Below are 16,289 nucleotides of genomic sequence, written 5' to 3'. Positions count from 1 at the left end.
AGCGCTGGGGAGAAAATAATTACGAACTCAGAATTCTATACCAAGAAAAAGTGTAATTCAAAAGGACAAAATGAAGACATTTTTAGAAATACAAAGACTGAAAGAAGTTGTGTGAAAGGTGAAATGAAATGGGGTCACTTATGTCCAGGGTTTTTAAAATGGAGCTGGGAGGCCACTGAGGTGGTGGGCCTCACGCACGTCCTCACTGGGTGGAACTGTCAACTTTTGAACTGGGCCAAACAGCAAATGCTCCAAGGACGCGGAGCAAACACCTGCAGCTTTCCTACAATAATGCACATTTGCTTAGTGATAGCCTTAGCAACCAATTAAATTCAGCCCAAGATTAGTTTCCTGCCACCGAAACCAATCAAAATTCACTGTAAATAGCATATACCATCACCCTCTTTGTCTTTAAAACTTTTCACTTTTGTTCCTTGAGGGGACAAGATTTGGGCTGCTGTCCAAATCTGTGCTCCCCGAACTGCAATTCTAAGACACCAAATAAATGCTTTTACTTCAGCTCTGGCTCTTTCCTCAGTCAACAATTGTTACAAACAAAACCTTACAATATTGATTTTGGTCAGAAAAAAAAAGACCCTAAATGAATAACACTTTTTTCTCCCTGCAAGTATGTTTCAACAATCTGTTTACAGGGAGGTTGGAAAGGACTCAAAACTTTCTCCAGGCTTCTTACAACCCTCTTTAACCCTTTCCTTCCCAGTGGTAAATACCCCATGTTGTCCTGGCTGTTCTCCAGGAACTGTGCTATACGGTTGGTTGGCTCAGTGGGCACAAGACTCCTGACTGGTGTACCCCAAAGTCAGGAGCAGGGTCTAGATATTTCTTCTTTCTTTAGCCAGTGTCTTCTCAGTTTACACCACTGCCTCTTTTCTCTGCTTGCTACTCTTTAAATGTTTTTCCGAGTTTTATCCATGCCCTTCTTTTCTTCCTCAATATTGCATCTTAATGTGCAGATCTTAGATAAACACATATTAAAATGCAGGGTCTTGCATGTACCCCGAATATACCGAATCAAAATGAAGAAAAGTGACCCTTAGAACTCTTGCCAAACAAGAAAGAATGGAGGTTGCAAAGCAAACCAAAAGTTTATTTGGGGTCTTTAGGAATTCAAATACGGGAGACACAGATTTAGGAGAAGCCTGAAATGTGCTCCAAGGAGGGAGGAGAAAGACAAAGTTTACAGAGGCAAAAATAATTAGCTTTGGTGTATATATACACAATAGATTACTTTGCTAGTTGCCTGGTTGTAGTAAAGAAAAACAAGCCTCATTCTGAGAATTCCAACAGGCTGTGGCAATTTGTGGTTGGCACAATCTAAAAGCTCCATGTTTCATGCAGGTGTCAATGTATGTAAGACCAGCATCCCAAGGGGTCTCCCAGCTCTGTTTTAGGGCCCCTTGACATTCCTACTTTCTTTCAAATGTTTCTCTCTCTCTCTCTTTTTTTGAAGACTTTGTTTATTTGAGAGAAAGCAAGAGAACGAGAGAGCAAGCTCGAGCATGAGCAGGGGGAAGGGCAGAGGGAGAAGGAGAAGCTGCGCAGGGAGCCTGATGCAGGGCTTGATCCCAATCCAAGAAGGGGGGTATCATAACCTGAGCCAAAGGCAGAGGCTTAACCAACTGAGCCACCCAGGCGCCCCCTTTCAAATGTTTCTGTTCACACTTAGCATTTTGAGCAGTCAACTTAGATAATTGTAATGCATACTAGAGTTTGAGAAAACAACTGCTCTTACACGTTTTCTATAAGCATGACCATGTACAGCTTTGCTTTTGACTTATACCAATTCATAAATAAGTCACAAAATTTGTATCAGAATCAAACCCATGTTCTAAGTTCTATATGACTATATCTACCTACTAACTGGCCATTTCGATATACATAGTCTACATTCACCTAAAGTAGTACATCCTAACTTGAACCCATTTTCTTACCTCTTCATTTTATGTAGTCTCTAAACTAAGAATGTTAGATACTTTGAGCTCGTCTGTTCCCACCTTTGTTTGTTCCCACATTTTCTATCATTCCCCAGATCACTTATCCTAAGCTCCAACCTCTGCTTACTTGTCTCTGGACATGCTATGTTCTGTCACATTTGTGTGCTTTGGAAAGTGTTCCTCCTCCCAGTCTGAGAGTTCATATTCCCCTTCTATACCTGGAAGGGGAATATGAACTCCGCTAATATCCTCGTCAAATCTTATATCTTCCCTGAGGCCCCTTCTCACTCCCTAGCCAGGTCCCCGCCTCTGTGTTTTTATACCAAGATCTCAATCACAACACCTTTCGTATGGTCTGAAAACTTCCTGCTTCACACCTGTCTTCTCCATTAGTCGGGGACACTTGCAGGAAAGGTCTGATCAGGGTCCATTGTTTTTATATCAAGGCTGAGTAGCTTGGAGCAGTACTTAACACCTGTTTAATAAGTAAGGGTATAAACACATGAGTGAATTAATAGATATTTGATCAAGGTTTAAAGAATCTATAATCAAATTCCAAATCAGCATACATATATTTAAGAATGTGCAGCCATAGCACACATGGAACTTTTAATTTTTGTAAAGATTTTATTTATTTATTTGAGAGAGAGAATGAGACAGAGAGAGCATGAGAGGGGAGAGGTCAGTGGGAGAAGCAGACTCCCTGCTGAGCAGGGAGCCTGATGTGCAACTGGATCCCGGGACTCCAGGATCATGTCCTGAGTCAAAGGCAGTTGCTTAACCAACTGAGCCACCCAGGTGCCCCACATGGAACTTTTAGATTCCCAGAAAAATCTTATCTTTCATTCTGTAAGAAATTCACTTGCTAATGAGCAAATTGTGGTCCTCAAATAAGAAACTCCAAGTAAAACCTTCTGCTGTTTCTTCAGACTCCTTTTTAAATATGAGGACATAAACATTAGCACACTATATGTTCTTTGTCCTCTAGAGATAAGGAAGAAGTTTGTGGACATTGTTAGACCTCTTTCTATTTACTTGCCCTACACCCTATGTAACTGCTCTAGTCTCTGAATTAATTTGGTGCCTTTGGTCTTAGGGTCCATTGATATTCACAAGTGCCAGACTAAGAAATAGTGGAAAGTATATAGTGCAACAGTTTCAATTTATTGGAAAATTTCAGATAGGAGAGCAACTGTGAAGGCTCAACATAAGAGGCTTAAGATTATTTAAATATATGCATTATCATAAAGACCAAAATATAAAAACACAAATATAAACACCATATGTTCATGGCAAATATGATTTTACTTTCCTAAGGATTGGGGGAACTTTTATAAAGGCTTTGTGAGAAATATACTCAGAGACTGACCAAAGCTCTTCTCACACACACAGTGCAGCAGAGGAAAGGACAAATAACCTATGACTTGACTCAACGAAATATCTTTAGAGAGCCAGCGAATTAGAAAGCCTTTTGGAGATTCACAGAATTTTAGCTTTTGTCCTTTCTAGGGATGGCAAATCTAGGGTACATGGGCCTCTACTCTCCTCTACTTCAATACCTGTAGGCAAGACTAATTGATTCCATCGATCTATCCCTAGAATTCCACTTAACACCTTGGGAAGAAATTATAATCAGCCTACAGTGGTTCCTAAAGGCCATTCCTACTCTAGTACAGGGTTGCCAAATATCTTCTGTAAAGTACCAGAGAGTAAATATTTAAAATTTTGTGGCAACATGGTTTCCATCCATTGGAACTCGTGGTTACAGCACGAAAGCAGCCACAGACAATGAAACTGGAATTTTTTGTTGTTGTTGTTTTGTGTTTTTTTTTTGTTTTTAATTTTTTATTTCTTTTTATTATTTTTATTATTTTTTTTTAATTTCCAGCATAACAGTATTCATTATTTTTGTACCACACCCGTGCTCCATGCAATCCGTGCCCTCTATAATACCCACCACCTGGTACCCCAACCTCCCACCCCCCGTCCCTTCAAAACCCTCAGATTGTTTTTCAGAGTCCATAGTCTCTCATGGTTCACCTCCCCTTCCAATTTCCCCCAACTCCCTTCTCCTCTCTAACTCCCCATGTCCTCCATGCTATTTGTTATGCTCCACAAATAAGTGAAACCATATGATAATTGACTCTCTCTGCTTGACTTATTTCACTCAGCATAATCTCTTCCAGTCTGAAACTGGAATTTTAAAAAAAGATTTATTTATTTACTTACTTACTATTTTAGAGAGAGAGTGAGCACACATGGAGTGGGGGAGAAGAGAAGAGCAAGAATCCCAAGCAGACTCTTCTCTGAGCAGAGAGCCCAATGTGGAACTTGATCCCAGGACCCTGAGATCATGACCTGAGCTGAAATTGAGAGTCAGATGCTTCACCGACTGAGCCACAGGGCGCCCCTGAAATCTGAACTTTATGCAATTTTCTTGTTACTTGATATTCTATTTTCAATCATTTAAAAATGTAAAAATCCTTATCTGTTAGTGGGTATATAAAAATAGGTAGTAGACTAGATCTATAGTTTTTCTTGTCCTAATATAGTTCTTTTGTTTTGCACATAAGAAAACAGGGCACAAAAAGGGTGAGAGATTTCCTTAAAATCATGTGAATGAATAATCTGTGGCAAAGCCAGTCATTCTGTGCCAAATTCTCTTCAAGATGGTCCATATTGGCTATTTATTATTATATTTTTCCCAAATGATAAGTACTGAGCAAAATATTCTCCTTTACTTAGAGAAAATGAATTTTCCTCAGGATCATTTTGAAATATGTCTATATTAAAGACTCAGTATAGGAGTGGAGGACTATCTATACTTACATGCATCGATTTTTAAGCTGAAATAATTTTTTTTTTTACTACAAATGTACCCCTGTACCTTAAAAATGACCCAATCCCCAAAACTCCAACCAGTCCATTTTAAAAGACAGATGTAACAGAAATCAGGTGCAACATATTCAAAGAATAGATTTAGTCAGAGTTCAAAAAATAAAATAGAGAAGTCCTGTTATAATTGAAACATTACTTGTCAGAAATAGTCCAAAAGATGGAAGAACAATCATGAAAATATATTCAATTCTACTTAAGGCCAAGAAATATTTTGGAAAAAAGCATTTATTTATTCTTCAACATCAAAGGTGCACCCTTGATGGTAGAGGACACCCCTGTCCTTATGAGTTTAGCATTTTCACAGATAAAATTGCGTCGACGAACTGGCTTGCTCTGAAACCTCTTATTTGTAGTCTTAATTTTGGCTTTTACATTCATCGGTGGCATGGTAACTGGAGGTAACCCATTGATATCATACAGCCAGTACATGTCTGGTGTCTGGAAACAAAGAGAGGAGAGATTTTACATGAAATATTCAGGGACTGAGAAACCTACAGGAAAAAGTTTACTGAGTTAATATGGTCTCTCTTCTCCATGCAAGGCATAGGAAATGTACAAAACTGAAAGGGTGCCAGTAATAATTAACATGGGAAATAAATTCAAGAAATATTTAGCTTTATGAATTAAGAACCATTCATTAAAAAGTCTCTTAAAGTTAGAAGTCCGCTCTGTGGATGAAATAAGCATCCATCAGATCTAAGGAGAAACTATTTTCTTTGCATGAAACTGTTGCCCAGCATGCACTATGTAACTAACCGAAACCATACTTTACAAGAACTTACCCATGACAATTTAAGCATGGTCATACAACCAACTGGTAAAATATGTTGAGCTTCTGTTTTTCAGATTATGAAACTCCATAATTAATTGAACCATTTGAAATTACTAAGCATTGTGTAAAATCATTAATGATAGTTATAATCTAAATTCAAGGGATTTATTTAAAAATCGATCATTTTTTTTCCTGCATATATGCACAGGATGGCAATACTGGATTACACAGTCTAGCATTTTCTGCATGTTTATATTCATACTTAAATCCCACTGCTCTTGCAGAATTTCCGGTGTTGCGTTTATCTAGGTCTTCTTCCCCACGAGAAGATTTGAACCATGTATGTTCAGAAAACTCATTTAGGATAAATCCAGGCTAAGTGAATATTGCAATAACATCAGTCAGGGCTTAAGGGGTAATGTGATATCACTTGGAGAATGTTAAGTGCAGGACTTTCTAACACATCTGGAATGACCATATTTTAATCAGAACTGGCCCTTCTGTCCAGTGTTCATAGTAATTGTGTATTCTGAATCAGGGAGTCAAAAGCAGAACAAACCAAGGACGATACTATAAGTAGGTTAAATAACATTCTACTTCACATAGGATGTTTGATTTGAAAAACAAAGCTGTAGTTTGGTGATGGAACATATGTCATTGCAAATTTTTACATTACAAGTGACCCACTTCATGAGCACATATGTGTGAGGTACTTGGAGGGACCTGCCCCTATGCCCAACCCTCAGTGGAGCTCAGGAGTGAGCTGCATGAAGGAATGTACTCTCCTATTGGGGATGTAGTAGGTACAGATGGGAATGACATGTAGGGATTTGTACCTTCACCTGACCCATCTCCAAGACCCTTTGAAAATAATTATCTGTAAGGACCCTATTTTAAAAATCCTAATGTTATTGTATGTATTTCAATTAAGATACAAATAATTTTGCCATAAGTGATGCTGAGTGTGTGTGTGTGTGTGTGTGCATACATATTTTTAATTTATATATTCATAAATATATAAACCAAATATAAAATAAATTTGTAAGAAGTCATTTATGACCTGTATTCCAACACTCTATATGGTAATACATTTATTTTATAAAAATTAAATATTATACTTCTCATTTCTATAGTTAACTTTCTTCTTCAAGTTATAAATAAATATAATGACTCATTATGTTTTTGAAAACACTTTAAAGATATAGCCCTATATCTTCCACTCTGAATCTCCCTTTAAAAATATAAATTAAAAATCTTAAGTTAAAATAAGAATAAACCAATACCTCCATGTCCCTAGTGCCTTTGAGAATCAGTTGGTTTTTGCAAAAGGATGTCAAATTGACAATTATACTCCTCAGCTACTTATTTAAAGAAATTTAAAAAAACAACTATTTTTTAAACAGATGAAATTTCCCTATTTCAGTAAAATATTTCTAGTATAAAAAGGGATCAGTCAAAGCCAAAGACCTCATGTAATGAACGCCCAAAGCTATGCTTTAAAGGACATGTTCTTATGAATGGCAACAGCCCGTTAGCAGATGTGGGCTGTGTGGACCCACATCCCTTAGGTATTTCCATTGTCAAAACAAAACACAACAAAACCCCGCCAACTCTCTAGCCCCATCAGGTGTAAATATTCTGCAGTGTGTGTACCACACTATTTTCCACAGAAATCCCATGGGATTAAATACCAGTTGTCCCCTGTGGTAATTGCCTTAATAAAGCCCCTTTTAATGATTTCCATGCCTTTTCTGTCTCATATTCTGGTTTTCCCGTACTGGTTTCTTGAGATCACATAGGAAATATGCTACTTGGATTTGAATCCCTATTTCAGGTCTGCTTAAGAGAAAATATAAGCCAAGATTTAAATATATAAATAAAATGACATTTCTTACAGTTTCATGACTATGAGTTATTCTCTTAAAAGCAATGCATTTAGATACATGTAACTTAAGTATGATTATGTCTCTGGTTATAACAGATCCACCAACATTACTTTTGTACAAGCACTGTATGTTTTACCTTGGATAGTCCTGATAGCTTTCATATTTTTGTATAAACTATTTAAGATTTATCATGTCCACCATGGAAAGCTGAGTGGCCTATTTATTCTCTTTGAGTAACATTGCTTTGTGTAGCAATCTTACCAAGTTAACTTAAATCTCTCAAAGCTAGTGCTACATGCCTTGTTTAATAGTAGGGAAAAAGAAGTTTTTAATTATTCTAAATATGGTTTAATTGAAAGGGAACCCATGAAGCTTGCTAACGTAGTAGTTGAAGTTTTTGTAGGCTAATATTTAACTGAAATATTCTTAAAGATCCTCATTTTTATTTCTAGGTAAGGCACAATGAAGGTCATATGTTTCATATTTAAGTATTAATTTAATGTTTAAAATCAACAGTTTAAAAAGATAATACCATACACAGTAATTTTTATATAGATAATGAATTAACTTTTAAAATTCTTCACTTTTATCATGTGAGACATCATGGTGTTGTCATTAAGAGCAGGATTTTAGAATCAGACAATGCTTGAAACATAATATCAAAATCATTGATCTGATACACGAAATAACTTTCATGAATCGCAAAGCCAATATACTCATATAAAAAGCCAGTCTCAAAAGGTTGCAGAGTATGATCCCACTTAACATAATATTCTAGGAATTAGAAAATCATAGAGATGGAGAAAAGATTAGTGGTTTCCAGGGTAAAGAAGGAGTTACAGTCCTGGATGTGACCATACTGTTAAGCAGTTCCCACAGTTGTGTTGGAAGAGCTCTGTATCTCAGTTGTGACTGTAGTTCTACAGATCTATACATGGGTTCAAATTGCTTAGAACCACACACACACACGTGAAAAATGCTAAAAATGAAATAAGGTCTCTAGGTTAGTTAACGGTATTTCGTCAATGACAATTTTCTTCTGTAAATACATTACTATAGCTCTGTAAAACCTCACCATTGGGAGAAGCTGGAAGAAGGATTCACAGGACTCTGTATACTAATTGTGCAACTTCTTATGAGTTAATACTTTTTTTAAGTCAAAAAATATGAGATTTATGAGTCAATTGGAAATTTGAGCACTAAATGGATATTTGGTATGTCGTGATATTAAGGAATTATTGTAAATTTTTAGATGTGATAATGGTATCATGGTTATGATTTTGGTCTTTTAGAGATTAATAGGAAATAGTTGAAGATAATAGGATGTCTTGGATTTTCTTCAAAATAACATGGAATATGGGGAAGGGGATGGGAATATACTTGAACTGGCCATGATTTGATTAAGTGTTCGTACTAGATGATGAGTGTATGCAGATTAATTATTCCCTCTATTTCTACTCACACTTGGAATTTTCCAAAATAAAAATAGAATCAACAAAATAGTGATTTCTTAAACACATTGCAATCTCAGTTTTTCCCACATAAGCTTTACCAAACTGTACCACTTCAGACTAAATAAAAATTTCGCATTTTCATTTGATCCCATATGTCAACTTATTCTCTCACAGAAACCCTTCAATTCTGCTGTAATTTAATTGTCAAATCAACATAGGGAAACAGGCACAGATTTTTTTTGGGAAAGCCTCCAACATAGTTAATCTCAGAAATGTTCACTGGGCATCAGGTAAAATAAACATCATTTTTATTTGTAAACCTGATTTTAAATATGTCATTTAATCCCCTTAGACTAAGAGTATGTCCTTGCTTCTTAAGGAGAAAATACAACATGATCATTTTAAATCAAGCATCTATATAGCAAAGGGCCATATGCAGCAAGGCTCCTGAGGCTTTATATTTTTATTAGCTGGGTTGTAAGAATTCCCAGAAATATGAAAAATATAAATAATTTTCTTGGGACATATTCAACATATTCTTTTTGCTATTCATTAAAACAGTAACAACACATTTTTCTGCCCATGGCACTGCCTAATTAGTGTCTGATTTAGAAGTCTAGTAATCACTTTGGCACCAGTGGTTGTGTCTTGAAACATAACTATATGTCCTTTGTGTCTGTGCCACTGAAACTAGACACTGGCAATAGGCATCTTTTCATAAATAATTTGAAAGTTGTCTTTAGCCTAAAAGCTATTAGTAAGATACATATGTGAAATCTGATGGAGAAATTTTGCTTACTGCATCAATTTTCAAAATTGTGTTTACCTTAACTTTTAATAAGATGATCACTCAAGCAGACTTTAATATTAATGGCTAACTACATTGTGTTTTTCTCAATTCAAAATCAGTTTTACCTTCTACCTCATTTTCTTCATTTTAGACTTTAACATTTTGACAATACCTTGTGCCTTAATTAAAGATTCCAAATCTCTGTTTCAAATCACCTGAAGCCCTTGAATAGGTTATTACAGGTAGCAATATGTGAATATACAAATCACTTTATAATCAATATTTGTCTCTTCTGCATTTTCTTAATATGGAAGAGAAAGAATTTCTTACTTCCCACTGGTGATGATGACTTTTTTGTTATATTCCATATTTATAAGTTCTTTATTGGGCAAATGGAAATTAAAACAAGACAGAGTAGTTAAATTCGTTGGCTTTTGCAAGGTAATGTTGCTATTCTTCAGTTCAGCGAAACTTTTTCTTCTGTCTTTAGTGAAATCAAACATCCCTGACCATTACCTTTATAAAACTCACCTGTATTGCTAATGTTGCTTTGTATTTCCTACTGTACATTTGGGGTTTGAAGCCCACAAGGAGGACCGTTCCTTCAGTATCAAAAGGAGGAAGTTCTCCAACCTGAGGTTTTACAGAAAACTCAGGATCACTGCCAGGTAGGAAGTATGCAGTGAATGGCTCAGGATTTCTAGAACAAAAATATAAATGTCAACATGTAAATTTTATCATTGCTCTTTGTGAAACCTTGAAGAGTAGAATTTATATCCTGTTGCCTAGGACTACAGGTAAACTTTAATGCTGCCATGCAGCTGTAAGCCTAATGCTTGTTACTTTAGCATAGTGAGGAGGTCTTCTAAAAATTACTAAAGAGTGTCATTCTTCCCAGGGTGACAAAATGGAATCTTAAGGATCTTTAAAATTATGCCTTATGTTTTTAGTGTACAAAGAATAAAATGCTGCACCTATAAAAAATTGAAGAACTCAATGTCCTAAATTAAAATGCAGCCATTTATAAATAAATTCATATCTAAAATGCATGGCTAGAACAACTACATGAAGCCTTTGTTTTTATTACTATTCCAATGTGATTGCTCACTGTCCTTTACCTTTGCACTTGTGAAGTGAGATGAAAGTACTTTGCAAGTTCATTAAAGATTCTTGAGCCTGAAGATCGGTTGTTATGGTCTGAAGTGAACTGAGTGGCATTTAGGATTCAAGTGACCATTTTCATGTCAAGGTTGATTACATTTGAGAAGAAGATGGTAAGAGAAGTTGAAGAATTCCTTCCATAGAATTAAAGAGGGGAGGAGTACACTGCATGGGAAGTTGTACATGAGGAATTTTAAACCCCAAATTTCTGGGGAGATGCAAGTAGAAAGTAAAGAATAGTTTCCTAGAACAGATCCAACAGTGAGTCATAAAAAAGGAGATGGGAGATTCAGGTTGGGACTCAGTGATCCACTCAGCAAATACATTGAGTATCATCTCAGAGGTTTTGAGAATGTGGACTATGGATATGGATGGCCTGGATTGGAGTCCCAGCTCCATGTAGGTGCATAACTTTAGAGAAATTTACTTTTTCCTACCTCAAGTTTTGTACTTTTTTTTTAAAGATTTTATTTATTTATTTGACAGACAGAGATCATAAGTAGGCAGAGAGGCAGGCAGAGAGAGAGAGGAGGAAGTAGGCTCCCCACCGAGCAGAGAGCCCGTTGTGGGGCTCGATCCCAGGACCCTGGGATCATGACCTGAGCTGAAGGCAGAGGCTTTAACCCACTGAGCCACCCAGGTGCCCCAAGTTTTGTACTTTTAAATGAATTTAATAACCTCTATAAAGCCGTTAGATCAGTACCTGATATGTGGGAAGTGCTCTATAAGGATTAATCAATATTAATATAATCATTATTATGATAGTTGTTGTTTTAAAACATCTTATTACCAGTGCTTATTACCAGGCAATGATGCATGATGCAATAAATTTTAAAAATGCATGGGGAGATGGAGAGGAGAAGGGAGTTGGGGGAAATTGGAAGGGGAGGTGAACCATGAGAGACTATGGACTCTGAAAAACAATCTGAAGGTTTTGAAGCGGTGGGGGGTGGGAGGTCGGGGTACCAGGTGGGGGGTATAATAGAGGGCACGGATTGCATGGAGCACTGGGTGTGGTGCAAAAATAATGAATACTGTTATGCTGAAAATAAAAAATAAATTTAAAAAATATATAACAGAACAAAGATTAAAAAAAATGCATAAAAAAGAAAACCCAGGGGTTCTGGTGGAACAGGAAGACCCAGACCCTCTTGTCTCCCAAGGAACAACAATACAAAGACCAATTCCCATTGTGAGAAATTCAGAAACCAGTTAAGAGACTTTTGCCTTCCAGGTGAGCACAAAATCAGCTTTTTGAAGTCAGTAGGAACATTTGTGGCACACTCTTACCACAGTCCGCCCTCCACACCAGTGCAAGAGCACATGACTGGGAGGAAATTCTCAGTTTCCATTTTTCCCTAGGGAAGGAAAGAGAAGAGTAGATCGAGTACCCAACAATGGGACTTCTGGTTGGAATGTGAAGGGGTGCTGCCTGAGGGACTGGCTTCTGTCCTGCTTGTCTTGAAGTACTGATGGGACCTGACATACTGTTGATGCATGGTGGCTTCTAAGAACAAGCTGGGCAGGGGCTGGTGCTCCAGATGTCCCAGCAGATTGATAAAGCTCAGAAGCCTCTCCCTAAGTATGGAAAAAGAAGAATGGAACATGTATCGAAATTTCTGGCTTTTTAGTTAGGCTGTTCAATATTCTGGTTTATGTCCATCCTGTCTCAGAGAACTGACAGAACTTGGCAAAATCTAGATACATAAAGGCTACTGAGGGGGGAAAAAATCTGATTGGTGTACTGTTGCTTCAGAGTGCCAGGGCACAGAACACAGCAAAGAGAGCAAGCAGTTGGGAACTCCTGAAAAAATAGAAACCAGTAAACCCCTCTAATTAGTAATCTTCATATACCAGTTCAGACAGATAAACTCAAAAAAAAGGGACCTGAGGTGTCCAGGATCTCTAGTTGGTCTGAGTGGTGAAGATCTTTCCTTGCATGAAGCTAGTCTATGAAGACTGAGAGAGGTGGCTCTTTTTTTTCAAATGTGTGGATATCAACACAAAGTTACAAAGACCATGAAGACAGGAAAAAATTATACAGTTAAAGGAACAAAAGAAATCTCTAGAAACACACCATAAAGAAATGGAAGTATAGGGATTACTGACCAATTTTTCAAAATAACTATCATGCAGATGCTCAATACTATGAGGAAAATAATGCATGAACAACAACAACAACAACAACAAAAAGAAGATATAAAAAAAAGGCCAAACAAATTTCAGAGCTGAAAAAGGCAATAACTGAACTGAAAAACTCACTAGAGGTATTCAGCAATGGACTTGATCAAGAAGAATTAATCAGGGAGCCCAAAGATTAGTCATTTGAAATCATCCAATTAGAGGAGCAAAAGGAAAAAGAAATGAAACAGAGTAAAGAAAATCTAAAGGACTTAGATAGCAACATCAAGTTGCCAATATATACATAATGAGTCTCGAAGGGAGAAATAGAAGCAGAAAACTTACTTAGAGAAATGGCTAGAAAATCCCCGAATCTGAGGAAGGAAAGTGACACACAGATGTGTGAAGTCCAACATATTCCAAATAGGATGAAACTAAAGAACTCCACAATGAGACACATAATCAAAACACCAACAGTTAAAGACAAAAAGAGAATTTTGAAAGCAGCAAGAAAAAATGACCCCTCATATGCAAGGTCACCCTTGTAAGACAATTAGCAGATTCCTTGTAGAAGCCCTGCAAGCCTGAAGTGAGCAGAATAATGGGTTCAAAGTGCTAAAAACAAACTGCCAATGAAAAATACTGCATCTAGCAAAACTGTCCTTCAAAAATGAAGATAAAGGCTTTCCCTGATAAACAAAAGCAGTCTTACAACACATACTAAAGGGAGCCCTTGGAACTGAAATGAAAATATGTCAGACAGCAACACAAAAGTATTTGAAAGTAAAAGTTCACTGTTAAAGGTAAATACACAGAAAAATACACAACACTGAATACTGTAATGGGGTACCTAAATCATTTTTTAATTGTGGCATAAAAGTTAAAAGATAAAAGTATAAAAATAACTAAATTATAATATGTATTAATGGATACACAATATAAAAATATGTAATCTGTACATCACTAACAAAGTATAGAGATTTTGTATGCAATTAAAGTTGTTATCAGCTTAAAATAAATTTAGCTTGTAAGTTATTTTATGTAAGCTTCATAGTAACCACAAACACCTACAGAAGATACTCAAAAGAAAATGAGAAGGAAATCAAAGTGGGTTACTATGAAAAACATCAATACTACACAAAGGAAGACAGCAAGAAAGGAAAAGATGGACAAAAGAGCTATAAGACATACAGAAAACAACAAAATGGCAACATTAAATCCTTCGCTATCAATAATTACTTCAAATGTAAAGCAATCAGATTCCTAGTCACAAGACACAGTAGCTGATTGGATGAAAAACAAGATCCAAGTGTACACTGTCTATAAGAGACTATATTTTTTAAATTTAAGTTCAGCTAACATATACTACATCATTAGTTACAGGGATAGAGTTCAGTGATTCGTCAGTCTTATGTAATACCCAGTGCTCATTACATCACATGCCCCTCAATGTCTACCACCCAGTTATTCCATCCCCCACTTCCCTACCCTCCAGCAATCCTCAGTTTGTTTCCTATGATGAAGAGTCTCTTATGGTTTGTCTATCTCTCTGATATCATCTTGTTTCATTTTTTCATCCCTTTCCTTATGATGTTCTGTTTTGTTTCTTAAATTCCACATATCAGTGAGAGCATATGATAACTGTCTTTCTCTGATTGAGTTATTTGCTTAGCCTAATACCCTCTAGTTCCATCTACATCGTTGCCAATGGCAAGATTTCATTTTTAGATGGCTGAGTAATATTCCAATGTATAAATCTATACTGCATCTTCTTTATCCATTCATCTGTCAATGGACATCTGGGCTCTTTTCATAGTTTGGCAATTGTGGACACTGCTGCTATAGACATTGAGTAGAGGTGCCCCTTCAGATCACTACATTTGTAACTTTGCGGTAAAAACCTAGCAGTGCAATTGCTGGGTCAAAAGATGGCTCTATTATCAACTTTCTAAGGAAACTCTGTACTGCTTTCCAGACTGGCTTCACCAGCTGGCATTCCCACCAACAGTGTGGGAGGGTACCCCTCTCTCTGCACCCTCACCAATATCTGTCGTTTCCTGACTGGTTAATTTTAACCATTGTGACTGGTGTGAGGTGGTAACTCATTGTAGTTGTGATTTCCTTGATGGCAAGTGATGTGGAGCATTTTTTTTGTGTGTTTGTTGTCCATTTGGATGTCTTCTTTGGAGAAATGTCCATACATGTCTTCTGCCCATTTATTGACTGGATTATTTGTTCTTTGCGTGTTGAGTTGGATAAGTTCTTTATAGATTTTGGATACTAGCCCTTTATCTGATAAAACATTTGCAAATATCTTCTCCCATTCTGTTGGTTGATTTTTGGTTTTGTCGACTGTTTCCTTTGCTGTGCAAAAGATATTTATCTTCATGAAGTTCCAATAGTTCATTTTTGCCTTTGTTTCCCTTGCCTTTGGAGATGTGTCTAGCAAGAAGTTGCTGCAGCTGAGGTCACAGAGGTTGCAGCCTGTGTTCTCTAGGATTTTGATGGATTCCTGTCTCACATTTAGGTCTTTCTTCCATTTTCAATCTATTTTTTGAGTCTGATGTAAGAAAATGGTCCAGCTATATTCTTTTGCATGATGTTGTCCAATTTTCCCAACACCATTTATTGAAGAGACTGTCTTTTTTCCATGGGATAAGATTAGCATACCATAGAGTTGAGTATCTATTTCTGGATTCTTTATACTGTTTCACTGATCTATATGACAGTTTTTATGCTAATACCATATTGTTTTGATGATTACAGCTTTGTAATAGAGCCTGAAGTCTGGCATTGTGATGTCACCAGCTTTGGTTTTCTTTTTCAACATTCCTTTGGCTATTCGGGGTCTTTTCTGGCTCCATACAAATTTTAGGATTATTTATTTCAACTCTGAAAAAAGTTGGTGGTCCTTTGATAGGAATTGCACTGAATGTATAAACTGCTCTAGGTAGCATAGACATTTTAACAATATTTTTCTTCTAATCCATGAGAATGGAAGGTTCTTCCATTTCTTTGTGAAGAGATTAACTTTAGACTTAAAGATATAAGTAGGCGGAAAGTTAAAGGAAGGAAAGAGATATTCCATGAAATGGCAAACAAAAGAGAGCATGGATAGCCTTACTTATATTAGACAAAGTGGACTAATAACAAAATGTAACAGGAAACAAAGAAGGACATTATATAATGATAAAAGATCAATTTAGCAGCAGAGCACCTAAATGTATGTACCAAAGGTTGACAGGGAGAAAT

The 16,289-nt window shown here is 36.6% G+C and overlaps 1 protein-coding gene across 1 annotated transcript in view; it reads right to left on the bottom strand.

Moving 5' to 3' along the window:
• Window positions 1-4,297: 4,297 nt before the first annotated feature.
• Window positions 4,298-16,289, bottom strand: part of CFAP47 (cilia and flagella associated protein 47) — a 521,025-nt gene continuing 509,033 nt past the window's right edge. Inside the window, exons 63-64 of the mRNA XM_032330937.1 lie at window positions 10,287-10,455; window positions 4,298-5,291 (exon numbers count right to left, since the gene is read on the bottom strand). Coding sequence (XP_032186828.1) covers window positions 5,079-5,291; window positions 10,287-10,455 — 382 coding nt within the window. The 3' untranslated portion in view covers window positions 4,298-5,078. The remainder of the gene's footprint in view (window positions 5,292-10,286; window positions 10,456-16,289) is intronic.

The sequence above is a fragment of the Mustela erminea genome, chromosome X (genome assembly GCF_009829155.1).
Source record: "Mustela erminea isolate mMusErm1 chromosome X, mMusErm1.Pri, whole genome shotgun sequence".
In the NCBI taxonomy this organism is placed as follows: Eukaryota; Metazoa; Chordata; class Mammalia; order Carnivora; family Mustelidae; genus Mustela; species Mustela erminea.
The sequence above is the reverse complement of the archived record's forward strand: the minus strand, read 5'-3'. Positions and strand labels throughout refer to the sequence as shown.